Source organism: Juglans regia, chromosome 11, assembly GCF_001411555.2.
Source record: "Juglans regia cultivar Chandler chromosome 11, Walnut 2.0, whole genome shotgun sequence".
In the NCBI taxonomy this organism is placed as follows: Eukaryota; Viridiplantae; Streptophyta; class Magnoliopsida; order Fagales; family Juglandaceae; genus Juglans; species Juglans regia.
In genome coordinates this window covers 34,794,601-34,820,854 of record NC_049911.1, presented here as the reverse complement: position 1 = coordinate 34,820,854, position 26,254 = coordinate 34,794,601, and the positions used below count along the sequence as shown (strand labels likewise).

The following is a 26,254-nucleotide window of genomic DNA, read 5'->3' as shown; positions in this document are numbered from 1 at the left end:
AAATAAATAAAAAATAATATAAAAATGATATGAAGAAATAATATATGAGTTGATGTATGGTATATTATAAGAGTCAATATGTAAAATAGAAAAAGTGAATTTTGATGGTGTATTTTAAAAAATAGGAGGAAGAATTCATTTAGAATGCTCACGGGGGAGAAATATCGACATTTACACAAGGCGTGAATAATTTCTTTCTCGTTTATTCGTTTTTCTTGAACTGCGACGAACAATAAGGCCTCTTTTGTTTTCATAGATAAAATTAAATGAGTTGAGATAAAAGTTAAAAGTTGAATAAAATATTATTAGAATATATTTTTTTAATATTATTATTGTTTTAATAAAAATTAGATTGTTTATTTTATTTTATGTGAAAATTTAAAAAAATTATAATAATTAGATGAGATAAAATAAGATGAGATGAGAATAATTGTGAAAACAAACTAAGCCTTAGTTTGCTCCCACGCATGGCTCCTTAGTTTTTCTTACCAATAAAGTCACAATTTAGCTTATGAATTTCTTACATAGGAAAATTCTATACCACGCTACCATCCCATTCATATATACACAAGATGTCACACCAGCATAGAGGGAAAAAAATGATAATTACAGTGGTAAGTATACAAGTATCGTATGATTATTTTTAAAAAAATAAATATATACGAAATTCATATAAAAAGAAATTAATTTTTTAATAATAAATATCATTTTTTTCTAAAACAACTGTATAACACTTTAGCACTTTACGACTGAATATAACATTATTCTTCGTTCTATTATTTCCTATATCTGGCCGTATTCCATCAAGCCCATTATGTACAGGGAATTTAAACACGAACGGGGCATAAAGTCCATTGGACAATATCTCCAGTGCTCTTTTTGAAGATGGGTGCCTCGGTTCAGAAACGTCTTGCCGTTTGTCATGTATCGTTGATCACAGGTTTGGTAATAAAAGTCAAAACTTCTGTTATGTTGGGCCTAAGCGGAAATTAAAAAGTTTACAGGGCTCGGCTGCTAATATCGTCATCTATAAAAGCGCAAATAGCAAGCCGCGTAGCGCAGACGAGAAAGGGGTAATTGTAAAGTCTGCTGCTAGGGTTTCCAAATTTTCCGTGTTTACTTCAGGTTCAGATCTCTCACTCTCTGTGTAAAACTATTATATTTTCTGTCTATCTGCTTCCGGTTCAGATCCCTCTCTCATTTTTCTTGCTAATGATCTGTATGCATGTATTCGTTTTGTTAACTTTCTTTCTCCTTATGTTCGTTTCGATAGAAAGTTTTATTTCGAGAAAGAATTATTCTTAATTGGAGGCTTTGGAACAGTTTTTCCCTGAAAACTGGGGGAGTCGGGGGAAAATTACTGCATCTGAAAAACCTCAAGATATGTGCTTTTATGTGTTTCTCCCCAAAACCAACGAACCGAAAATCTTTGTGATTTGAAGAATATGGGGGAAACGTATTATAATGAAGAATGTCACCAATGTTGAAGATATTTTTTCTGTATGTTAGTTTTAGAGTTTTTACCGGCGGATATTGTCATCTATTTCAAACACTGTGTGCTTGAATCATTATTCATTTGACAGATCACTTTCATTATGATTGACAGTTGTTGTAGGCGAAATGACTCGCATATACGTGGGAAACTTGGATCCACGAGTTAGTGAGAGGGATCTTGAGGATGAATTTCGTGTTTTCGGAGTTATAGAAAGGTAGAACAATTTTGAAGCAACTGTTATCTATATATCTTAGTTCTTAGCAATTTTGGTTTATTGCAGCCTTTGTAGTTCATTTCTTCAATCTTGCTTTGCAAGCTTTTATTTGTGCATACCTGTTTTTAAAATTGAAATGCTATCATGAGTATCATATGCCATCGGTAGGTAAGTTAATTTAGCTGCCCTTTGGTTGGGCCCAGCTTAATTGTTGGCCATAACTATATGGCCTATGTCAAAGTCATTAAGGTTCTTTTTCTGTTAGCTAATTTTTTTCCACATATTAAGATTGTTTTTTATTTTTAAAATGTGTAGTTTCATCTCGTTGCTTTTTATTAAGCTTGTGAGGAGTGCTAGCAATGTCTCAAGGAAGGAGATGGTTGTTTCAGTGAAAGAATATATTCTAAATATAAGCTTGAAATGTGAATATTAGAAATTTATTTATCCCTAACCATATTCTTTTGGAAAATTTAATATGGAAGTTATGTATGCTTAACACTTATCATTACACCATTGGTTTCCCTACCTTACAGAGTGAGTATCTACATAAAATGTTTTTATCAACTATCTTTGTTGATCTGATTTTTTGAATTGGACATATTGGCATTTGTTTTGGTTGATTCACTCTTTTTCCAGGATTAGGTATTGCGCCGAACCACTTGAAATGTGGTTTAAAAACCTTTTCTATGCCTGTCATTATTTTCATCTTTGGTATATGTTTTAATGGTTCCAAGCCCCCTTTTCCCCCATTTTCTCGGACTTGTTTTCTCAAAATCATGATATGGTGAGGCATATGTATACATTTTTAAGCAATTTGAGTGGTACTAGCACAAAGAAGTTCTAGAAAAACTCAAAGGGTGGCAAAACCTACTTTCTAGCTCTCGACTAGCTGCCCCTATTATTAGGAAAACATGCCTTGTACTAACAGGAGGTTATACATGGTTTGGAATGTGTTATTTCATGTGAAACTTTTGTTATATTTAGTTGGAATTTCGTGTTATATTTTTTTCTTAGATTATCTATTCCTTGTGCAGTGTGTGGGTTGCACGAAGGCCACCAGGTTATGCTTTTATTGACTTTGAGGACCGTAGGGATGCAGAGGATGCAATCCGTGAGCTAGATGGTATGTGTAGAAGGTTTTCCTAGTTTTTATGGTGCTTATCTAGTTTTTAGTTGTTTCTAAACTTATTTCAGTACGAGACACTATGTGATGTAACAACTAAACTTCTTTCCAAGGAGCACTTATTTCAGTACAAGACACTGTGATGTAATGTGAATATGGCAATACAACGATACTCAAAAAATTAGGATACAATATGGATATTGATATTAACCAACTAATGAATATAAATGTGCATTTAATATATTATTTTTGGTATAGAAGATTATTAACCAGCCCCGGAAGGTTGAAAGACCTTTCCAAAAATAATTTGTAATTCCTCATATTTAGTATGAGAAGATGAGCACAACAACCCACCGCCATGGCCTCCCACTTAAATCGCAGTTTGATTTTAGGGGGAATCGAACCTGTGACATGGTGTTCTTCCACACAAATTCACCCTTACCACTTGGGCTACCCACTGGTATAAGTCCGTGAACAGAACTCCTTCGTGTACAATGTCCATGCTCCTTATAGAATGCCTTATTATGTGGAAGCCATCTCGCTACACTTTAAGTTGTCATACACTTCCAGACTTTCTATTTCTGATTTTTTTTATTCTCTACAAAGCCTTTAGATTTGTGGTCTCATAATTTATTAATACTTGGATACTGTGAATTTATTTCTGGAGAGGTTCATTAATTCTGTATTTATTGAACTTTAAATTTTCCAAAAGTCTGCGTGAATGTTCACTATTATCTTCAGCTGTTTCAAAATATTTTTTTACTATTCATAGAATATTTTCTAGACCTTCTCCTTAGCTATTTGTTCCTGTTATGAACAGGCAAGAACGGCTGGAGAGTTGAACTTTCTCACAACTCTAGAGGTGGGGGTGGTGGTCGTGGAGGTGGAGGTGGAGGTGGGCGAGGTCGCTCTGGAGGTTCTGATTTGAAGTGCTATGAGTGTGGTGAGCCTGGTCATTTTGCTCGTGAGTGTCGTCTGCGTGTTGGGTCGGGACGGCGTCGTAGTCGCAGCCCCCCTCGATATCGAAGAAGCCCAAGTTATGGTCGAAGGCAAGTTCATGTCAGATAGTCTTATTATGTTTTTGATAAGTAGAGTGTTTTTACTAATACTGCTGTTGCCTTATTAGTATACATGTGATATTGAGCTGGGGTGGGAGCTTAAGATGGGGGATATGCCCAATCTAGGTTGGAAAACTGTGCTACTTGTAGCCTGATGCCCTTTGACACTCTTACTGTGTGGCAGGAGTTACAGTCCTAGTGGACGATCCCCTAGACGCCGCAGTTTGACACCTCGTGGGCGCAGCTACAGCAAGTCACCTCCGTACCGTGGGCGTGGACGTGAGGAAGTGCCATATGCTAATGGGTGAGGCTCTTTTGCTCTGTTTTTTATTTATTTATTTTAAATTGTATTCTTTAGGTGGTTGTTTGAAGCTGCTCTCTTGCAGGAAGGTTGCTAGACTTTGTTTAACAGCCAAGTGCTTTGTCTGCATATCCATAACTGTTAAACACCTTTTTGTTTACCATATTTTTCCTGTCAATAGCCAAAACATGAGCTTATACTTTCCCACATGCCTTCTGTACCTGGGCACAAGTGTAACAGTTCCACCGTCTTTAATTTGTTTGCTGGACAGGAGCATCAGGCCTGACCTTATTAGCTTAGCTTCATCCCATACATGATTCTCCGTGTTAGTAGCTATAGATTATTAAACTACCAAATATTTGGACCACTCACTCACAAAATTACCATTACCACACAAACAAAAGTGCATGTCTTGGCAGTATTAGAGTTAACTTCATTTATTAATTTTATTATCTTTGGTAATGTTTCTGCTTAATTTTATGCAGAAATGGTCTTAGGGATCGACGCCGAAGCAGGAGCTGAGTATTGAAGCCTCCCTCTCTTGGCGTTGTTAAGAGGAAGATACTGGAAATGAATGTTAATTAGTGTGCTTGGACTTCAGTATGACTGTTAAAATGGGCGACGCCCTCAGCTTCTACTCTTGGATTTGGATAAGTTCCTTTCTTTCTTTAATTTTGAGCTGGGTTTTTTTTTTTCTCTATGCAGAATATGTAGTTCCATTATAGCAGATCTCAACATTATGAGTTTATTGAGGGCAGTTCATTGAGAGCTTTGCTAAAATCCTATGCTTTTTTTTTTTGTTGGTTTTGAGGTCTCATCTGGTCCTGCTTCATTGTTGGTGTGCTTCTGCACTCCCCGGATTTCGTTCTTCATTGACCCTGGGATCTTCAATTTTGAATGGTTGTGGGTCCCAGCCTGCTACTTCTGTAGATGCTTCTAGTTGATTGAATCTCTCCAGTTGTGATGCACCTCCCTCTCTTGTGGCGTTCATTTTTTTTAACATGAAAGGATTGAGGAGCGGCGTCCAACGCTTCTGGCAGGTATACATATCTGTTCTACAGAAGTTGAGGGGTTTTGGGGAATCTCCTTGATAAAGATTTTTTTTTTTTTTTTTGGGGGGTTATGTTTTCTAAATTGGATTTTCTCAAAAACTTTGGGGGTGTATGATGTATCTGTTCTACAGAAGCTGAGGGGTTTTGGGGAATCTCCTTAATTAAGTATTTTTTTTGGGGTTCTGTTTTCTAAATTGGATTTTCTCACAAACTTTGGGGGTGTATGATCCATTGAAAGCCTTCGTCTTTTTTTTTTTTCTCAGCTTTTTTCTAAAGGGGTATTGGTTTTAGGATTTTGATTTTGTAGCGATGATGATCTTTAATCTCTCCAGTGGTTGGGTTGTGAATGGTGGTTAGAGTTCTAAATAATCTTACCCTTGATGCTCAAATGGAGTAAGATTACTCTTACCTCTATTTGGGTGCGGGAAAGGCTTTGACATTCACGGTAGTTGAAAGATTTGTTTATACGACTACATGCGCCAGCTGTAATTTCCTTCATGTATTTTTTTGTCTTTATATCTACCGGGTCATGGGTGGTTCTCATGCTGTGGGTTGGCGACCTCTGGCTAAGTTTTGGTTTCACTAGAAGATCAATGACTCCAATTGTAGAGAGATGCTTTGGCTATTGGCTTTAGAGCTGAAGCGGCTATCTGATTTGGTTTGGCGTTTTGTGCTTAAGCGGCTTCCCTAGTTGGTCTGGTTTTTTCTGATGATTAATCTCTTCAAAAAAGCTCGGCACTCTGAATGATTTTTCCGGTCAACTGCAACGTAAGTAAACAAGTTCCTGGACTAATGGGATAATTGCTGAACTGAACATGCAGTTATGTCAGTAAAAGCAGTCAGAACTCGTTTGTTGGAAGGTATTATTTTTTGGGTCTTCCAAGTCCGACACTGCCAGATGATGTTGGGTGAGATTCACCGCCCCAAGTAGCTTTATACTGGATCTTTTACACGGATTTTCAAATCTTTTTCATCATGCATCGACTATATAGATATATATATATATATATATATATATCTATCTATATGTTCTTTCTTTCAAGACTCGGTTCTGCGGTACTACGTCCGTAAGATATCTGTGTGTGTGTGCTGGTTTTTATGCATTTTGTAATGTTGTATAACTGGTCCAAATCGATACAACTCGAGTGTGGTTGTAAACAGTAATTGTTGTTTTAGCATGAGTAATGGTATCTTTTTTGATACATTCGAGTCAAGAAAAGTAAAAACTCTTCCGGGGAATGCTGTAGCATTCAATTTGAACGGTACTTCTTGCGAGCAAACTGAAGCAGTGTTAGAATCTGCGAAGTCAACATCTAATACTGTCTGTTCATGTTGCGCGATGAGTAGTGTCCATTTAATAAGATCTGATCTTCAAAATGCTCTTAGTCAAATGTGGCTCCCTAATGTAATTAATGTTTCTGTACTGCTAAGAAAATACGAGTTTAAGCCATATATCAGTGCTCTGACTCAGAATCCATTGTCTTTTCTTTATTATCTGATCACGACATATAAAAAGTTCACTTGTATTAGTCTTGAGTCTTTTCTCTGATAGCTCGCCATCGATTCCCATCTTGCATCCTTGGCCATCGAAGGTAGAGGCTGCCTGATATTTGCCGTAATTTTTAACTTCACTTCCACAGTTCATTGTTCTTCGCATCAAGTTACTGTTGTATTGCCTTTATATGCGAGCGAGTAATATCTTTATAGTTTTTTGTCCAAATTTTATCATAAAGTCTGGAGAGAAATAAATACAGTTTATTGTTCTTACAACATTCTACATTGTCTATTATTAAAAAAAAAAAAAAAAAAAAACATTCTACATTGTCCGTGTTATTCTTTTATATATCATTAAATCTTGTAAGCAAAAACATTATTTCTTTATACCCCCTCTCACAATCATTCCTTTTACATAGATTTGTGGATTTTATTACTCAGTATTTTCTATTGATTTCTTGAAAGAAAAGAAAAGGAAAATAGAAGTGCAACTTCTGAGTGGCCGTAAATTATGTCTCGAACGAATTTATCCACGTTTGTTCACGGATTGTTACGTTAAACTAGATAGAATTTGAATAAGCAAAATGTTAGTTAATCCCCCCTTAAGTATACCGCTCAAAGTTAGTTAGTGTATTTTGTTTGTTTTTTCTAAATGTTTTAAAAAGTTCATTAAATTTGTGCATTTAAAAAAAAAAAAAAATTTAAAATTTTAATTTTAAAAAAGAATAAGAATGAACTAGTAGTGATAAGAGCTGGGGGCGACTAGCAGGACCCTTTGAATAATATCTTTTATGGAAAGGATCGTGCTAGTCGGCCGCTAGCTCTTACCACTGAGTATGATAGCTAGTTCATTCTTATTTTTTATAAATATATATATATATATATTTATATATATATAAAAATTTACTACTAATAATTTTTTTAAACATTAAAAAAAAATTAAAGTGTATTGTCGGTCAAATATAGAGACAAAACTAAGGAAGAAACTAAACATTTTCCGACAAATTATATCTATCTGGGTCATGTTACAAAGGCCGATGGTCAACCTATAGCTGACCGATGGTGTTATTTTTATTTTTATTTTTATTTTTAGAACATTAAGAAAAATTTCTTAATATTTAAGAAAATAAAATAAAAAATAAATAAAAAAATTAATTCAATACATTTTTTAGCATTTGAAACAAAAAAATAAAAAATAAAAATGCACCTATCGGTGCAAGTGTTCGGTCTACCTAGCATTTTTCTATCTTTATTTCTTGAGTATTGCTATAGAGCAGCTACTGTAGTTGTGCACACATTGCAAACATTACGTGGCTACTTTTGGTCCATTTGTTTTTTTTTTTGGTGCAAAATGCACAGACGACTTCTACCCCTCTCTATTCCTCTCTCTCTCTCATCATCTCTCCAGCGTCTCTCTCTCGCCGGCTCTTTCTCTCTCCTTGACTCTCTCTCTCTCTCTCATATCCCTCATGCTCTCTCTGTCATCTTGGTCCCTCTCTCATCTCTCATCGACTCTCTCTCTCGTCTCGGTCTCTCTCTCTAGAAAGAAATGGTCGATGTGGGCAGTTGGTGTGGACTGGAGAAGGAGGGTATGGCTGAGGGGTGGACGTCTGGCGTGCTCGTGGGCGGCGATACGCAGCTGTAGGTGGCGGAATGTGAGTCGCGACGTGGGTACTTGGAGTTGGGCTACGAGCATGTGTGTGGAAGAGCTACGGGCCTTGGGTTGGGGGAGGAGGACGGGCTTAGTGGTGGTGGTCAGTGGCTGCGGTGGGAGGCCGAATTGGTGGCGACGGCGAATCTGGACTCTAAAAAGAGAGAAACGGGAAAGAGAGATGGGGAAACGAGTGAGCAAGTTTTTAAAAAAGAAAAAAAAAGTGGTTAAATTATGACACGTAAATGAATCAACCGTAAACAGAGGTTGATCGGTAACATTACTCTTATTCGGATTATGTAGCCTCCAAAAACACGACAAGGCAATAGAAAAAATTGGGCGAACATGACACCATAAAATCGGCTAAAATCTAAATTTAACCTTTTCGTAGAGGAACCGATGATGCTGAGGTCAATGAATCGAATATTCTCTCTCATCCTCCGGCCAAACTCACTAGAAAACTCAGTAACCTGTGAACCATGCCACTTGTCAGCTCCGCCTTGGTGGGACCAAGGCCCTTGAAATCGTGAAGTGGACTCTTCTGCAATAAGGGGTCGTGCCTCGATAACGAATCTCCGGGATAATAGAAAGAAATAATCGATCGATCCCATATGAATTTCTGATGCAAAGCTAAAAATCTGTTATTAAAAGATTTTTTTTTTTTTACATGGTTTCTGCTCTTCTCTTTTTGTCTTTCATTGGAGACACTCTTACCCAGTCGTATCCATTATTTCATGCCATCCACGGCCTCTCTCTCTCTCTCTAAATCCCGCGTTATCTTAATTGAATATGCATCAATAACTGATTGTCTGAGCTGCATTCCCCTGTTTTTACTGTTAGTTTTCTTTTTGGGCTTTAGTAAATGAAAAGTCAACCACCGAATCGCATGTAATAACCATGTTTAATGTTGACACCCAGTTTGAGCCTTCAACAAACAACAAAGCCAGGCGCTACCCATTCTCTCTCCAAAAAAAAGTTCCATTGAATTTAATTTACATTTTGGAAGAGATTTTATGATTTTGGGTGCATTTCAGCCTGTTTGTTTGAAGTCTCAACTAGGATCTGTTTGTTAAAATAGAGAGATTTCAACTTTCACTGAGCAGCATAAAGTTTTTTTTTTTTTTTCATTTTCCGAAAAAATTGGGATACTCGGAAAAATGTTGTCCGAGGAGAATTCATGCAATCAATGTCTCCTTCGCTTCACAGTATTGCTGCAAGCCTGCAATATTCTTCTGTATGCTCTTGGTTTTAGTTTATGTATGTGACCAAACAAAAATACAAGCATGGAGTTGAAGAAAGTGAGGTAATTCTCTGCCATATCCTCTATTTGTTCTCCTTCCGATTTTCAACTTTTGTTGTGATTTGATCAGTGAGATTTTAAATTCATAGGTTTTATAATGATGAAAATCAAAGTTTCCGACCTTCCTGGGAGAAAAATGACACCCAGAAAAACGTGGAAAGGCCCTTGTCACTGTACAAGGCAACGGCGCCTCTGATTAAACTAGAAGGGAGTGGTACTGGTGATAGAAACCAGAGTACTAGTACAACTTCCACGTTTGGGAGGTTAAAGGTTTTCCCAGAGAATCATAAGCTATGGCAGAAACGAATTCTCGATCCTGGAAGTGATATTATCCTTCAATGGAACAGGGTTTTCTTATTCTTTTGCTTGGTGGCCCTCTTTGTTGATCCACTTTTTTTCTACGTTCCAGTGGTGGTGGTGAACAATGATAATTCGTCGTGTATGGCAACTGATTTGAATCTGGGAATTGTGATAACCTGTTTTCGGACTGTTGCAGACATATTTTATATGTTGCATATGGTTATAAAGTTCCGGACGGCTTATGTATCGCCGAGTTCAAGAGTTTTTGGGAGGGGTGAACTTGTCATGGATCCAAAGATGATTGCAAGGTGGTATTTAAGATCAGAATTCCTCATAGATCTCATGGCTGCACTGCCTCTTCCTCAGGTACTGCAAATTAGTTTGAGTCTGATTCATGTGCAATTGATTCTTTGGTTCTGTGGTGGCTCAATAATCATAAATGAAAAACCAATCTATTGTTTATCGAGTTTGATTTAGTCTGATTACTGACCTGTAGTAAATGAGACTGTACTGGTGAATTTTGTTTACTTTCTACTCTACTAATATAAAAAAAAAATTGTTACTATTATGTAGATGATTGGGGTTGAAGTGGTTGTTAGAGTTTTCTTCTATTTTCAAGGCATGCCTTCAACAATGAATTGGAGCCTATTTTAGAATAAGAGAAGTGAGGAGGGAGGGCTAATGATTTTACAGCGAACTTGCTCTTATTGTTAATGGATAGTGTAAACTTTAGTCCTATACAGTTTACACACCACACAAGTCTATAAAGGACTAAATTCCTTCACATCATAGTGATATTCTTAATTCCTTCACATCTTTCTGATTTGAATCTGAAGCGAAATAACATCAGCTTGTGTTTTATATTTTTTGGCAGATCGTGATATGGTTTATTCTACCAGCACTTAAAAGTTCCCAAGCTGATCATACTGACAATGCCCTTGTACTGATTGTTCTGCTTCAATATATTCCCAGACTATATCTCATTTTCCCATTAAGTTCTCAAATTATTAAAGCCACCGGTGTAGTCACACAAACTGCTTGGGCCGGGGCTGCATATAATCTCGTCCTATACATGTTAGCCAGTCATGTATGCAACTTTCTTCACTTAATTATCTAGCGTCTTATTTCTTTTTAGAGTATTATGCAGTAGTTTGACTTTCTATTTTTGCAGGTCATAGGGGCATCATGGTATTTGTTGTCCATTGAACGACAAGCAACATGCTGGAAATCAGAATGCAAAAAGGAAGATAGCCCTGTCGGATGTGACCTTAGTTACTTGGCTTGTACAAGTTGGAACACAACCGAGTTCAGGAAATGGGCAAACACTACTGCTGTGTTTAGTGGCTGCAATCCAAACAACAGCAGTAGCGATTTCAATTTTGGCATATTTGAAAAAGCTGTGACAAATAATGTCATCTCCTCAAAGTTTATTGAGAAGTATCTTTATTGCCTATGGTTTGGCTTACAGAACTTGAGGTATGATTCGCAAACATGCTATGTGAATCATATTCACCAATCATCACTATGTTTATTTCCTATTTAAAGGATATGATGATACACGTGTGTCTTCTAATTATCTGTGTAGTCTGTTGAAGTTGATGTTTATGATTACATACATTTAAGTGAAGGGCCTAATCTATCTGATTGTGTATACAATACTCATGAAATTTCATGACTGCATCTCACGTCCAGTCTCCTACATACAAAAATCAAAATATAGCCACAGACGATATAAATTTCATTTGTTACAACATCCTGAACTTATTGTATCAGAGGTATGAAAAACTGATTTCTACAGCCGGACTTTAGCTTTCCTAAAAGACTAATTGGCTCTCAGAAGACCTCCCAGAACAAAAGGAAATCATTAAACAATAATGCTGTTCTTAATACGGACAGCACTAGATATATTTAATGGAGATTATTTAATGGAGATGAATGCCTGATTCTGAACTTCTGTACACGTCTAAAATTAAATTATAGGCTTCAAAACCAGAAAAATAATTTAAATGGCTCGCTCATTCAGAATTATGATTCATCTCTTTTGCTTTTTTCTTTTTTTCAGTTCCTATGGCCAGAATTTAAGCACAAGCACATTTATTGGGGAAACATCATTTGCCATCCTCATTGCAATATTGGGTCTGGTTTTGTTTGCGCATTTGATTGGAAACATGCAGGTACTCCTCCACCATTAATTACTGCATTTATCCTCACAACAGGCTATATTTATTATCCTAACTCAATATCTTCCATGAAGCAATTAATTGTTGTTCTAGTGGGTTGATACTTGGAAATGATTAACTAGACCCAGCGAAAACATTTTTTTTTTTTTCTTAAGGCCTCTATTTTTCATTCTGATTGACCGTTGAAGTTTCAGAACCTTTACTTTCTTATCTCTTCAGCTTAAATAAGTAGCTGAAGAGTATGAAAACTTCTTTCTTGGTATCTTTGACAGGATATAGAACTAAATATATCTCTAAAATCACTAAGGTTTTTAAACTCTTTTTAATGTCATGGACAGGTATATATTAGTACGATTTTTTTCAGCATTTGTGTTATAATTGATTCTAGGAGATGTCTTGAACTATAGAAGTCGGAATTCATTACTCTTCTATCTGCTGTATAGTATGTAGGTGTTAGAACACCATTTTCTTACTAGTCTTGAACATCTCACTTATTAAAACCATATTTAATAAAGTGACAGTCAGTAGGTCTCTTGTGTTGCACTATATTGGCATCAATCCATGTAGATGTTAGTTGTTAACTTGTTATGCATAGGGAAAACTATGTCCCGATACCATCTTCCAGACATTCTATTTTGTGTAGACCTATCTGCAATCCATCACCGTGAGATTGGAGGAATGGAGGCTCAAGCGACGAGACACTGAGGAGTGGATGAGACATCGTCAACTTCCTCGAGGCCTTCAAGAACGCGTCCGACGATTTATTCAGTATAAGTGGCTTGCTACTCGAGGGGTGGATGAAGAGTCGATCTTAAGTGCCTTGCCTACAGATCTACGTCGAGATATCCAACGCCACCTATGCTTGGACCTTCTTCTACGTGTAAGTTCTCTTTCTGGATCATTTTATTCATGCTAAAGTCTGCACCGGACCATGATTTTGTCAGGACATGTTCCATCTTTGATAATATATATCACACACAATGCTGTTAAACCTAGTTTTTATTCCTAATTATGAGCTCTTATCCTCTACCTGCTGTACTTGGTTTTTTCTAGACAATTAATTGTTCAAATGAGCTAGTGTTAATACAAACTTACATCACTCTTAAAAGAATTGGCAAGAGTTATTTGCTTGTGCAGTTGGTCTAGTTATGCATGCCTGTTTTTTTCTTGCTGATATGTTGCCTTATTCTCCTGCATTATTGGCGTATCTTTGCCTGCCCTCCAAAATAACCCATTAGGCTGTTGCTCAATGCAAATAGTGTGTGTCCGAACCTTATGATCCTGCTGGTAGATTTAAATGCAGGCGCTGGTAAGTCTTATGCAGCTTATAACTTTGTGTCCTATCCAGATTGTTACTTTTCTCCCCACCCTTCGGGAGGTGATAGTAGACTGCCTATTTCTTGTGCAAAGTGTGTTTTTAAAGAGGGCCTGGGTATTACAGCGCTACTATATAGCAGAATGCGAACTAAGTGGTCAATGTTGATTGGTGATTACTGAAAATGTCTTGCAAAGACAGTTAATTCTTCTCATTCCCAATATTGAAAGCCATAGGTCTAGTTGCAGTGATCTTCATTTTTCTTACTCCACTAGTAGCTAAACCAGTACCTTTTCCCCAATTGCAGGTACCTTTTTTCTCACAGATGGACAATCAGCTACTTGATGCCATCTGTGAACGCTTGGTGTCTTCCTTAAGCACTGAGGGAACCTACATTGTTCGTGAAGGTGACCCTGTGACAGAAATGCTTTTTATCATCCGAGGGAGGCTTGAGAGCTCAACGACAAATGGAGGCAGGACGGGTTTCTTCAATTCAATTACCTTGAGCCCGGGAGACTTTTGTGGGGAAGAGTTGCTTGCTTGGGCATTGCTTCCAAAATCTACTCTCAACTTGCCTTCTTCTACAAGAACAGTTAGATCCCTGGGTGAAGTGGAAGCCTTTGCACTGCGAGCAGAAGATCTCAAATTTGTTGCCAATCAGTTTAGACGTCTCCATAGTAAGAAGCTACAGCACACTTTCCGCTTTTACTCTTATCACTGGAGGACATGGGCTGCCTGCTTCATTCAAGTTGCTTGGCGTCGATTCAAGAAGAGGTTGCTGGTAAAGAACCTTAGCATGAGAGAGTCATTCTCATATAGTGTTGACGAGCAAGTAGCCAGTGAAAACGAACAAGATGAGGAAGAGCATTCAACTGTACCTTCATATAATTCACAGGCGAAACAGAACCTAGGTGTCACGATACTAGCTTCCAGGTTTGCTGCAAACACGCGAAGAGGAGCTCAGAAAATCAAGGATGTTCAAATGCCTAAATTGCAAAAGCCTGAAGAACCTGACTTCTCGATGGAGCCAGAAGATGATTAAGTTCAACTGCCTGAAGAACCAGACTTCTCGATGGAGCCAGAAGGTGATTTAAGTTCAACGCTGCTAAAGTAAATTATATGACAGACAATTAAGTATCATAGATAGGGATGGAAAAGATGGCGAGGCTTCAAAAACATCATTGGAAGGACTGTAAAATCCATTCTTCATACGTTATCATTGGTTGTAACAGCAGGTACGGTTGCATACATCCTTGTAAGGTAAATTGGTCATTGCCCTTCAAAAGCTGTTTCTAAATTGTATGATATTCATAGTCTGTACTTATATTTAGCATGTCTTGCTGAAAGTAGAATGTTGCCACAGTTCAAGCAAACTTTACTGCAAAAGGGCATCAATTTGTGGTGCAAAACTGAGTTGTTGGCTCACTAGTCACTATAGATATGAAAGCTCTGCATTTCTATACACGATAATTAAGGTCCCGTTTGGATACGGAAACGGTTTCATTTCATTTTATTATTATAATTTTTTTAAATTTTTACACAAAATATAATAAACAACTCAATTTTTTTAAATTTTAAAATAATAATAATATTAAAAAATAATATTTTAATATTATTTTATTCACTTCCAACTTTCATAAAAAATAATCTCATCTCATTTCACTATGGCCTAAAATTTTCCTTCACATATAGACCTCCTGTAAAACGCGGAATACAACGACTTTTACATTTTAGATCTCACTTGTGTTGTATTTCTGGTATCTTTTGCTGCTTATACGCGGAATACAAATTTTTTTATTGCTCAAAAGAAAGAGAGACGGAAAAAAAAAAAAAAAACATCTTCGTATTAACTATATACAAAATCAGGCAGGCTGGGCTAGGCTGGCGTCCGACTCAGCCCGTTTGGAAAGCGAGAAAAAATGAGAAGATTTTATATTAAAAGTTAAATAAAATATTATTATTTTTTAAAATTTTAAAAAGTTGAATTATTTATTATATTTTATGTAAAAATTTAAAAAAATTATAATATTAAGATGAGATGAGATGAAATTATTTCTATATTTAAACGACCTCAGTCTCAGCCCTACGTTTCATCGTTGAGCCCAGAAAAACCTGACCTTCAGCCTGGACCCCGAGCTCAGATTATACAACATCTTTTGGGCTTAGTTCCTTGTTAAGTCAGGCTAATCTTTTGTGCTGAGTCGTATAAGGCCCGAAGGTACGTTAATTGTAAAATGATGTATCCCTTTCAACATCATATCTTGATACATTGCATCCATCCAAAATGCAATTCCATATATTTGAGAGGTTGATAAAATTACATGCTCTATACAATTAATTGAGTGAAGGGTGAAAAGCCATCCAGGCAAGGCCAATTACACATTGACGCTGGATTTCTCAACCACCTGAATACCTTAAACCTAAACCACTAGCATCAAACTTGCCAGCTTAGGTATATCAAAGTGGGGGTCATTAATAAAATATGGGGTCTCGTCCTTTTTTTTTTTTCCTTTTTTTCTTCAAATTTATATATGTATATTAAAAAAGAGAAATAATATTTATAATCGTAGAATGTACAAGTACTATGCAATCCATTTGATAAAAGTGAGTAAATACGAGATCCATATGAAAAAAAATTAATTATCTAAAAGTGAATTTCGCTCTTTTTCAAAATAATTACGCAGTACTTACGCACTTCACGACTAAACGTGACATTACACATTTAAAAAAAAGAAAAATGCTACTTGCAACCGCCCTGGGGAACCCCCGCGGCATCGCATCTGACGTGGCAAGTACAACGACACCGTTTCTGTTCCCTCGAAGACAGAAGGGGCTCTGGTGGCCACCTTTGCCATTTTGCCCCCATCCTCACGAAAATTACTATTTTCATTGTCTTCGTCTTCGTCTTCTACATCCCCACAAAGCTCCATCGTCTTCTCCACGAAGTTACCGCCCCACGAAGCCACAATCCAGTTTTCGTCTTCTACACAGTCAGTGGATTTTGATTCTAATGGGTATTTTTTACAAATTTTTTGCTTGCATTATATGGCTGACTGGAGTGGATTTTTCCAAAAATACATGATACAACTCTGTTCTGCAGCAACCATTTTGGGTTTGGGAGCACTCGCAGCCGGCCATCATCAACGAACAGTGATTTATCTGGAAAGATAAAAAAAAAAAAAAACAATAGAAATACGTTGAAAATGAGTTCAAGAAAAACCTAGGAAATGGGTTTGGCAAAAATCTAGATATGGGTTTGGAAAAAAAAAATTAAGAAATGGGTTTGAAAAAAAATATGTTAATGATGAAATCTAAAGGATGATTTTTTTTTTTCTTGGTGGAGAAATGCTTCAACGTACCAAGTTCATTTGTTTTAATAGGCAGCTCCCTCAACCATTCTCCTGTTCCATCTTGAGCCAAATCCGCCCAAAGGCCTCACTTTATGCTGTTGTTAAGAGATGGGAAAAATATGATGAATCGTCCAATGACCAGCTATCAAAGAAGAAAAGAAAGGCCCCTTTTGATCCACTCTCACGTAAGCCTTAAGAAAAAGCTGCTATGTGGGGGAATACCCTCTTGCTCTGGTTTGCTAGCGCTTGAAGAAGAAAAACTCAGCTTTTTGACTTCTCATTTTTTTCTTTCTTTACTTTTTAAGTTCAATTTTACTTTTTTAGTTTTTTCACTTCCACGTAAGCTAGCCGGTTACCCCACGTTTGTACGTGCCGGTTGTACCTAGCAGTTTTGTAAAAAAAAATGTATATCCCAATTGAATTTGAGATGCTAAGGGGGAGAGCAGTTGGCTTGTCAAATCTAAGATCTTGCTGATTGCCTGTCCAATGTCCATGCCGAAATAGAGTGGACCTTAGAGATTGATGGGTAAATATGTACTTTGATTATATTGCCAACCATAAGCAAAATCTAAAAAGCCAGAATCCGCATATGCCCTACAAAAGATCCTGTGCCTCAATTATGTGAACCCTTTAATTGAAGAAGTGTGAAATGTAGGACCCATAAACCTCAGCCACCCCTACAAACTATTGTTACCACCCGCTTAGCCTGCCGACACTTTATTCATCTAGATTGCAGCTATAACCCGGCACACGTGCGCGCATTCACACTGACACATAAGAAAATTGCAAAAGAAACAAAACAGATAAAAAGGCCAAAAGCAGTTGAGTTCCACTGCTTGTGTGCATATGTTGAGAGAGAGAGAGAGAGAGAGAGAGAGAGAGGGAGATATTATTTGTTCCATTTAAATATACCAGAATACTTGTACAGAAACATGTTTTACATGTCTCGCTCACTAACAAAGAATCTATGAAGTATAAAGCAGAAAGCAATCTCATCATCCTTAATCTATTCAGCCTCTTGCATTCTGCAGAATGCAAATACAGTATGGCTTGAACAGGAGATGCCAAATCACGCACAAGCAAGAGTTGATGTAAACTGTAGTACAATTAAAGAACATAGAGTATTCTATTTCTACCTAATAGCAAACGATAATACAATGCCTACGGAGAATTACAATATGACCAATGTCCTATGGAAATGAAAAAATTGCAAGGTGTGAATGTCATTTGGAGAGTGATAGTAAACCGAGAAATCCTATAAGATACTTAAATCAAATGAGGAACACAATAAATTCATTTATTGAATTGGAGGGTTACCCCTTTACTGCAACCTCCCAGGCAAAAAGAATTGAACCCTCCCAAGCACTGCCCACATAGATCACTGCTGTTGAGATGAACATCACTGAATATAAGCAGAAGAGTGGCTTTGTTTTTTTCTCCTTCTCCTTTCTCTTGACCCCCTTTGTTATTAGCTCATCTGCTCCCCAATTAGATCAAGACCCACAAGAAGGAAGGTCACCCCTTGGAAAAGCAGGAAGTAGAAGTGGACTCCTTGTGCAGATAACAGGCTCCTGACAGAAGCCGTGAGCAAAAGGAATGCCAGAGCAAGCTCCTTCCTATATATTTTATTGATTTTCTTAACAGGAACTCGGGCTGCTTCTTTCTGTTCCTTAATTTGGTTCAATTCAGAAAGCTCACTCTCAGATGCTCCTCGGTAGATTTGTGGTTGGTTCATTGTTTTAGACTCCCTTTCAGCAGCAGCCAGTAAATCGGATTCTGATGATCTGCCAGCCTTCTTGGTGACAATCCACTCGTAAGAGCTACCCAACTGGAACAATCCAGATACCATTGCGTTGAATTTTGTAACAGACATGGTATTCTCAAATAGGAGGTAAGGAACAATGAAGGGGAAGGATTTGGGGGCTGGAAGAATGTTGAGGAGGGACATAAAAACAGGCACATAACAAATGACCCATACAGGGAGCTCAGCCTCGGGGACAAACATGGTTAGAGGAAGAATTACGCAGAACAATGTGAAGGAGTAGAAGGGAAGGATAAGTTTCCTCAACAGAAAGAACAACAGTACCAAGTTTGCTTTCTTACATGCTGATATCTGCAGTATCAAAGAGTTTGAGCCTCTTAGTTCAAATCATAGTTGTGGGTCTGGGTCTTCTATATTACAAGTCATTGGTAAGAGAGAATTAATTGAGGTTGAGTATCAGAGGTACCTTAGCTGTTATAATTGCAGGAAGACACAATCTAAAAAGTTGCATTGGACCAGAATGCCAGCGATGCTGCTGCTTCCTGTAAGCTTCATATGACTCTGGAACTTCACAAAGGACCTGAAAATGTACATACATCTAAGCTTGAAACAAGGTTCGACAATTATCAGGATAAAAAGGGGAGTGCCAACTCATGTACCTCTTCAATTAAATCTAAACTCATCATGTGACATGTACTATTACCTTTACGTCATCAAGGAAGATGAACTTCCAACCATTGAGATGGGCTCGGACGGCTATGTCCATATCCTCTACAGTTGTCCTTTCAAGCCAGCCTCCAGACTCCTCCAAGGCTTTAATTCTCCAAACACCGGCAGTTCCATTGAAGCCAAAGAAATTAATGAACACCCCATTAACTTGCTGTTCCACCTCAAAGTGGAAACACAGATTAATGTTTTGGAGACGAGTCAACAAGTTTTCATCCTTGTTCACAAAAGCCCATCTAGCCTGAACTAAACCTAGTTCAGGATTGTCCTGTAGCACAAGGTAAGAATTTAAGAAAGACGTGTATTAAGTTGCTGAAAGTACTTTTAACTAAGAATTTTGCTAAGAGTCTATATTTCTTTTCCCACCTTGAAATGGGGCACAGTTTGCTTTAGAAAGTCAGGATTAGGTTGGAAATCTGCATCAAAAATCGCAACAAACTCATAAATCTTAACATAATCACAGCTCATTGCAGACTTGAGATTCCCCGCTTTGTAACCAGTTCTAACCAAGCGATGCCGATAGATTATGTTAATGCCCTTTTGGCTCCACTTAGCAACCTCTGCCTTAATTAAGAATTGAATACTCTCATCATCGGAATCATCAAGAACTTGAATCAGTAAACGGTCCTTTGGCCAATCAAGTTGGCACACAGCGGAGATAGATTGCTCATATACCTGCATGGGGCCAGTGCAGAAAACCTTATCAACATCAAGAAAAAGTCCACCAAAATAATTTACAGATTGATCGTATTTAATTATTTATACTGATTTGAACCACTTTTAGATGTCCTCATCAGACACATGTCGATGAGCGTAACTTCAATTCCACTGACAGAAACAACAGATCTGAGCATAGTGACAATTATTGTAATTCTTCTTCTGTAGAGCTGATTTAAATCTGGTGTCTTTTTTTGGGAGGGGAGGGGGGTAAAGTATGTATATCTGATTTATAATACGACACTTTCAACATTACTTAACCATGCAAATTACTCCTGAACAGTACGAATCCTTTAATTTTATATAAATCAATAAAGAAAAATTTTCCTTTTTTTATTCTTTTTTCTCAATAATGCTTATAGCTTTCCAATTCGGTAATGTCATATTGGCGTCCCAAATTTTTGGGATCTATTCCTGAGTAGAATCTAATCCCTACACAACAAAATACAAGTCCCAAATTCAGAACTTCAACTAGATTGAAGCCACACAAAACCAGTTTAAATAACTATACGAAAACGAAAAAATAAAAGAAAGTAAAGTGTGAAAACTGGTGTCTGACCTCCCTCTCATTACACATTGGAATTTGAACAAGAACCATGGGATGCTCATAGCCCGATCCCTCCACATCATCTGGTTTGAAGGGATCACCCTCAATCGTCGGCTTGATCTTCTTGTATTTTATCCACAAGCAACCTAAGCAAAGTATCATACGGTCCGCAGATTGGATAAGGAACAGAACAACACAGAATTTAGAGAGTGCTTGAATTGGAGGCGCAATGTAATCGGCCCGGAATGTCAACCAAGCAACATAAGCCACGTGAAAGAAGCCTTGCAAATCAGAAGTCTGCGGGATGTGCAAACTGGGATTCTTAAAATAATGCCACCCTTGCAAATAGGCAACCATCTCAAAGGCCAGGATGGCCAAGGCAGTGACTAAGAACGCTCTTATGATTCTGAAAAGCAGTTTCCCCTTTCCCAGCTTCTCACTCGCCATGGTTACTCCTTGCCTATGGATCAGTCTCTTCTTGATGGCTCCGAGCAATGCCCAGAGGGCCGTGGCGAGCCAAGCGACGCAACCGACAGCACGGTTGGCCTTGAGAAGCAAGACCCACGTGACCTGCTTGGCATTCTTACCCCGGCTTTTCTCCAAGGGCCGGAACGCAGCGTCGGGGCCATCAATCTCCACAACCGAGAAGTTGGGGTTCTCCATTGTGACTACGACCGGAGTTCCCTTGCGGGTATCTTTTGCCCACCAGTTAGAGAAGTCCAGTCTTGGAGCCATTCCCTCTATTCAAGGTGGTTTTTGAACCTCAAAAACTGAGAAAAATGCAAACCCAATAACAGGAAACCACAAAATTTTTCAAGAAACCCTCATATCTCAGATCTCGAAATTGAGAACCGAGCAAAACCCATTTCAGAACCAACCAAGAAAACTAAGAAAAACTACAGGAATTCACTTCCCCAGTTTGTCCATTCCACCAACAATGTGGCACGGACAAGAAAGAAAAACCAACAAGCGAGAAAGGGAAGGGGGGTGGTTAATAGCTTCGTTGAACTCTCTCAAAGTCTCAGGGACACTCACTCTTAAACACGGGAAAGCCACATTATGAGGGCAAGTATCCGCAGCTGTGATAACCTAAAACCATGTGGGGCGGTATTTATCAAGCAAGCCAGACAAGCAAAGCCAGCCGAATTAAACTCCTCCCAAAAAGTTTAACTGTTGCTTGGTGTATATTTTCTGAGCTGGTTAGAAATCTGCATTTACAATGGCATCAAGTAAAAAGTTCACTCTAAACAAGCAAGGTCAAGGTGATAGTGATTCAGTGAATGAAGACTAGTTGCTGACTTAAGTTGACAATGGAACACGCTTTCGATTCTCAAGGGAAAAAACATGTTCTCGTGTTTCAGGCTTTCAGGTGTCGTCGTGTTGACCCGAGTGTCTGCTTGGAATGGAAAAACGTGCAGCCAAATAAAAAAAAAAGATTATTTAATATGGCCATTTATTTTTAATAATAAACCTTAATCGCATTATATTCTTATTATTTTCCTTTTGAAGTCACCCTCATTTCGTGTAGGAATAATAGCAGTAAAAAAGGAATATTTTTATTTTTATTTTTTGACAGAGACATGTAAGTTTGTATGCATAGTGAAGGGAATATTCTCTGCGCTTCCACGCTGTCGGGAGCGCACAGAGCATTGGACATAATTGTAATTTTGAGTTAGTTTATGTATAAAAAGAGAGGGTGGCTTCAGTTAAGGGTCCAAATTCTCGTAAACCTATTGTGTCGGAGAAAAGTATTTCCACTGAGGGTATTAATGCTTTTTATTTCCGATTTTGTCGATTAGGTAAAAAACCACCTTAACTCGATTTTGTCGATAATACGCAAAATTGGTTAGGAAATTAGTAATTTGAAATACAAATACATTTGGGAAAATAAATGCAGAAACGTGACAGTCTTGCCCATCACATATTGTAATACAGGGAACCTTTCGAGGAGATAAATTGTAAGACAAGAGAAACGATAGAATGCAAATGAATTGTTCTAATCAATCACGTTGCATGCCTTCAATGGTATAGATATATTATACAATATATACCTGTATGATCCCATGCATCAGTAATTAATCATTCTTAATGTGTTTGTTTAGATACCTGGCAACATTCTTTTTTTTTTCTTTGATTCCTTTTTTGGGATCGAAGGCGGAGAGAGGGGCATAAAAGTGACTACTCGTTATTTTAAGTTTAAATTACATCCATCAATATTCGATTTTTAGTGTTATATATACTTACAATACTTATTTTATCAATTTTCTTTTAAAATTTAAAATTTAAATTTTCAAATTTTCATCGTATCTATATATAACTAATACATGAAGAAGTAATTTTTTATAAGTACAATTAATAATTTTCTTTTATCAATAGTATAATCCATTTAAATGTGAAGTTTCCTCTCATAACAACAATTTACTACTTTTGGAAGAGATTATTTTTTGCTGGATTAAGTAGCTCTTCCTTATAGGGTTAAGATAAGTACTAAAGAAAAAGAAAAGTAAAAAGGATACCCAAAGTTATAAAAAATTCTATTCATCGTTCCCACACAGTATCACACATTTTTTTTTTTTTAAATCTTACCAAATGAGTGATATATTGATGATAAATAAAAGAATTTAATATGTTTAAAAATAATAAAACCAAAAAAAAAAATTTAATAAAAAAATAAAAAAATGTGATGTGTGAGGATGATGAATAGTAAAACTCCAAAATTATTTGTCCTAACTAGTATCTTAATTAGACACTTACAGTTGTGTGGATATAATTTGTGCTTTCTTAGATAGAAGCAAAATGTTCTTTTAAGTTGTTCCTTTAATTATTTACTAATTGCACGTGTTTATGCAAATTTGTTGGGATTGGTCTTGACTACAAGAAAAGATAAAAATTTCAAGACTTGAATATATATCCTTGAATTGAATAGATTTGAGAAAAACAAAAGTACTAAAGTTTCAACTTGGCCCGTTTCATTATTTTGTATTTTCTACATGTTCAAGGCTATGTAATAGGTTGTGTATTATATATTGTCAATTAATTTGTAATGGTTAAGATTTCGAGGGGACTTTATACTAAAGATTTTTTTGCAACTTTTATATTAATTTTCCTGATTTTATATGACTATTTGCTATTAGGTGAAGACAAGAAATGGTTATATATTTTTATAATTTCAGATAAAAGTATTTGTTGGGAGATCAATTCAGTACAATCGACACTTTTGGTCACAAACCTCAGTTCCTGCTAGATAATTTTGCCAAAAAATAGTTTTTATGACCAATTTTTGGTTGCAAATAATTATTTGCGACGGTTTTAATAGTTACAAATGACTATTTGTCACTAGTTTTCCAAAATAAAAATCTATTATGTTACAACTATTAGGGATGAGATTTTCTTTTCGTCTCAAATAAAATATATTCCAATGGTATTTTTTACATTCAAAAGACTATTAGGGATGAAATTTTTTTCGTCCAAAAAAGAAAATTCATTCGAATAGTATTTTTGAATGGAAATGATAAATTTTGTTCTAAAAAATATTTTGAAATAGACTTTTTGAGACGAAAATTTTCATCACTAAAAAGTAAATTTGTTGTAGTGTATATCCACATGTAAAGATAATTATGAACAGATCGAATTCAAGGTGATACCAAAAAACAATTACCGTGCATGGGAAGTTTCGAACCCTGAACCGATATATAATATGCTAAGTATTTATCAGAGCTCCACGTGGACTTATCAGAAATTTAATTTAGATTTTATCCATTTGTTTCTTGTGTTTTGCCTTACATGCAAGTAAACGAACTAGGATATAGTGTCATCTCGTACGTACGTAGTCTATCTATTGATACGATAATATTAATATTGCTAGCTAGCTACAATGAATAGTGTAATTAGGACGTGTATGAATACATGCAAGAGTTCCTACTATTTAATTACTATTATTTTTATTTAAGGCTACTTCTACGAGTACTACTCTTTGCCTCTCAAATTATATTCGAGAGCCAATAATATTCGTAGAGAGTAATGCTATATATAATCGTAGAATATATAAATATTATATAATTATTTTTAAAAAGAGTAAGATTTACTATTAAAAAATTTATATATATATTAATTTTTTCATATGAGTCGTTTCATATTTATTTATTTTTTTTAAAATGATTATACATCTTTTACATACCTAAAACTGTAACTATTATTTCTCATATCCGTACAATGATCTCTCTTTCTCTCTCTCTCAGTTGTTTTTTACGCCAATAGTTATAAAAAGAAGTCGTGGACAACCCCATGATAATGCTGCGCGCAGGAAGATTAAAATAAGGCCAAAATATGTATACAGGAGGCATGTGTTCAACTTGCAATAATGCTGTTTTAAAGAATATTAAAATAGCTCAAAATTAATATGCATGCAGGCACGTTAGATCTCTTTGTCATGTGTGTCCATTGGTCTCCATGCATGCATGGGAATTCTCAATTATTTTCAGATCTGCCTTCTCTGAACACATGTGATATATTATATTGAACTGCCCAAGCGATCCAGAATGACCTAAATTTCATGTTAATCATTTGCCCGAGCTGCAGAAATGTTTTAATGGACCTCTCTCTCTCTCTCTCTCTCTCTCTCACCTACAGAAAAAAGGATTCTCTAGATATGCCGATTGAGCACGTTGTTTGTGGGATATTGCATTTATATTGAAAGTGATCATAGAGGAATTATTTTTTAGTACTATAGCTCCAGCCTCCTGTTGCATGTACAGGTACTGCATACTGCTTATTTAACTCTTTTTCTAATAATCACACACACATGTATTGATTTGCTGAGCACTAAAAAAAATAAAAACGGAGATAATGCAGATATTTTTAGTCCTAACCAATTAGTGTGAGCCAAACCTCTTGGATTAATTCATGATCATTCGTTTTTACCCAATAAATAATTAAATAATTAAAACAAGAATCAATTCAGATTAGTCGTCCTAGGAAATGAGCCAAATAATACTCTATTCATAGATCAATGTTTAAGTGCTTATTCTGATCTACAGTACTATATATCTTCAGTTCATGTGTATATAGTAATAATAGTATGCTGTTTTCTTTCTGCGAATTAAATTCATTTTTTTTTTTAATCCTTTTTTCTGGCCAGCCCGGAGGGGGTGTGGCCGGGTTTTGAAAGATCAAAATACAAGTTGGATCATCATGTAGCGGTTTAATAGCAATTGGCAATCTCCAATGTCAGTGTATACTCTCATGAAACGCATGACATGAAAAGGAGATATATATCAGAGAGAGACAGCTAGCATCATGATGATCAATATATAACAAAGCATGAGCACCGTGTGACGCAACAGATCGAGAAAGATGCATGCATGCATGCTAGCTAGCTACTCCCTTTCAAAAGAAATTTTTTTTTTGCAGTTTTATCAAACAGTAACACGATTGATTACCTAATGGGGAAAACAACAGATAAAAGAACAAAAAAATGCCGCAGTGGCGCTGCTGCTCCCTCGCTCTCTATTGCAAAGTACTGCTAGATCATGTTTTCCAATGTTATTCCGTCCATTTCACAGTACTTTAAAGCAAAAATCCAGTCAATGTCTTACATGCGATATTATTGTTGGCAGCTTGGAATATGAAAACATGATGAAGAAAATTTGAAAGACAAAGGTTCTTAAATT

The 26,254-nt window shown here is 36.5% G+C and overlaps 3 protein-coding genes across 3 annotated transcripts; 2 read left to right on the top strand and 1 right to left on the bottom strand.

The window, feature by feature from the left end:
• Window positions 1–1,036: 1,036 nt before the first annotated feature.
• Window positions 1,037–6,445, top strand: LOC109009558 (serine/arginine-rich splicing factor RSZ22-like). Its single transcript, XM_018990077.2, has 6 exons — window positions 1,037–1,125; window positions 1,607–1,709; window positions 2,744–2,832; window positions 3,653–3,881; window positions 4,075–4,194; window positions 4,677–6,445. The coding sequence occupies exons 2-6, from the start codon at window positions 1,621–1,623 to the stop codon at window positions 4,711–4,713; spliced, it is 564 nt and encodes a 187-aa protein (XP_018845622.1). The 5' UTR covers window positions 1,037–1,125; window positions 1,607–1,620; the 3' UTR covers window positions 4,714–6,445.
• Window positions 6,446–9,002: 2,557 nt separating this feature from the next.
• LOC109009556 (probable cyclic nucleotide-gated ion channel 14) lies at window positions 9,003–14,958 on the top strand. Its single transcript, XM_018990074.2, has 7 exons — window positions 9,003–9,691; window positions 9,778–10,354; window positions 10,863–11,075; window positions 11,160–11,464; window positions 12,051–12,162; window positions 12,812–13,048; window positions 13,791–14,958. Exons 1-7 carry the CDS (start codon window positions 9,672–9,674, stop codon window positions 14,523–14,525), a joined length of 2,199 nt encoding a protein of 732 aa, XP_018845619.1. The 5' UTR covers window positions 9,003–9,671; the 3' UTR covers window positions 14,526–14,958.
• Window positions 14,959–17,808: 2,850 nt separating this feature from the next.
• LOC109009557 (probable xyloglucan glycosyltransferase 5) lies at window positions 17,809–21,797 on the bottom strand. Its single transcript, XM_018990076.2, has 5 exons — window positions 20,598–21,797; window positions 19,688–19,996; window positions 19,299–19,589; window positions 19,062–19,175; window positions 17,809–18,946 (listed from the first exon to the last, which is right to left on the bottom strand). The coding sequence occupies exons 1-5, from the start codon at window positions 21,318–21,320 to the stop codon at window positions 18,302–18,304; spliced, it is 2,082 nt and encodes a 693-aa protein (XP_018845621.1). The 5' UTR covers window positions 21,321–21,797; the 3' UTR covers window positions 17,809–18,301.
• Window positions 21,798–26,254: the final 4,457 nt, after the last annotated feature.

What these genes read in the sequence shown, in the direction of transcription:
- LOC109009558 (XM_018990077.2), top strand. Translation starts at nt 1,621, where the DNA reads ATGACTCGCATATACGTGGGAAACTTGGATCCACGAGTTAGTGAGAGG. An exon ending in TGCAATCCGTGAGCTAGATG is followed by an intron (nt 2,833 to 3,652) that starts GTATGTGTAGAA and finishes TGTTATGAACAG; the next exon opens with GCAAGAACGGCTGGAGAGTT. An exon ending in AGCCCAAGTTATGGTCGAAG is followed by an intron (nt 3,882 to 4,074) that starts GCAAGTTCATGT and finishes ACTGTGTGGCAG; the next exon opens with GAGTTACAGTCCTAGTGGAC.
- LOC109009556 (XM_018990074.2), top strand. Translation starts at nt 9,672, where the DNA reads ATGGAGTTGAAGAAAGTGAG. An exon ending in ATGGAGTTGAAGAAAGTGAG is followed by an intron (nt 9,692 to 9,777) that starts GTAATTCTCTGC and finishes TTAAATTCATAG; the next exon opens with GTTTTATAATGATGAAAATC. An exon ending in CTGCACTGCCTCTTCCTCAG is followed by an intron (nt 10,355 to 10,862) that starts GTACTGCAAATT and finishes ATTTTTTGGCAG; the next exon opens with ATCGTGATATGGTTTATTCT.
- LOC109009557 (XM_018990076.2), bottom strand. Translation starts at nt 21,320, where the DNA reads ATGGCTCCAAGACTGGACTTCTCTAACTGGTGGGCAAAAGATACCCGC. An exon ending in AAACTGTGCCCCATTTCAAG is followed by an intron (nt 19,590 to 19,687) that starts GTGGGAAAAGAA and finishes CTTGTGCTACAG; the next exon opens with GACAATCCTGAACTAGGTTT. An exon ending in TCTTCCTTGATGACGTAAAG is followed by an intron (nt 19,176 to 19,298) that starts GTAATAGTACAT and finishes GTACATTTTCAG; the next exon opens with GTCCTTTGTGAAGTTCCAGA.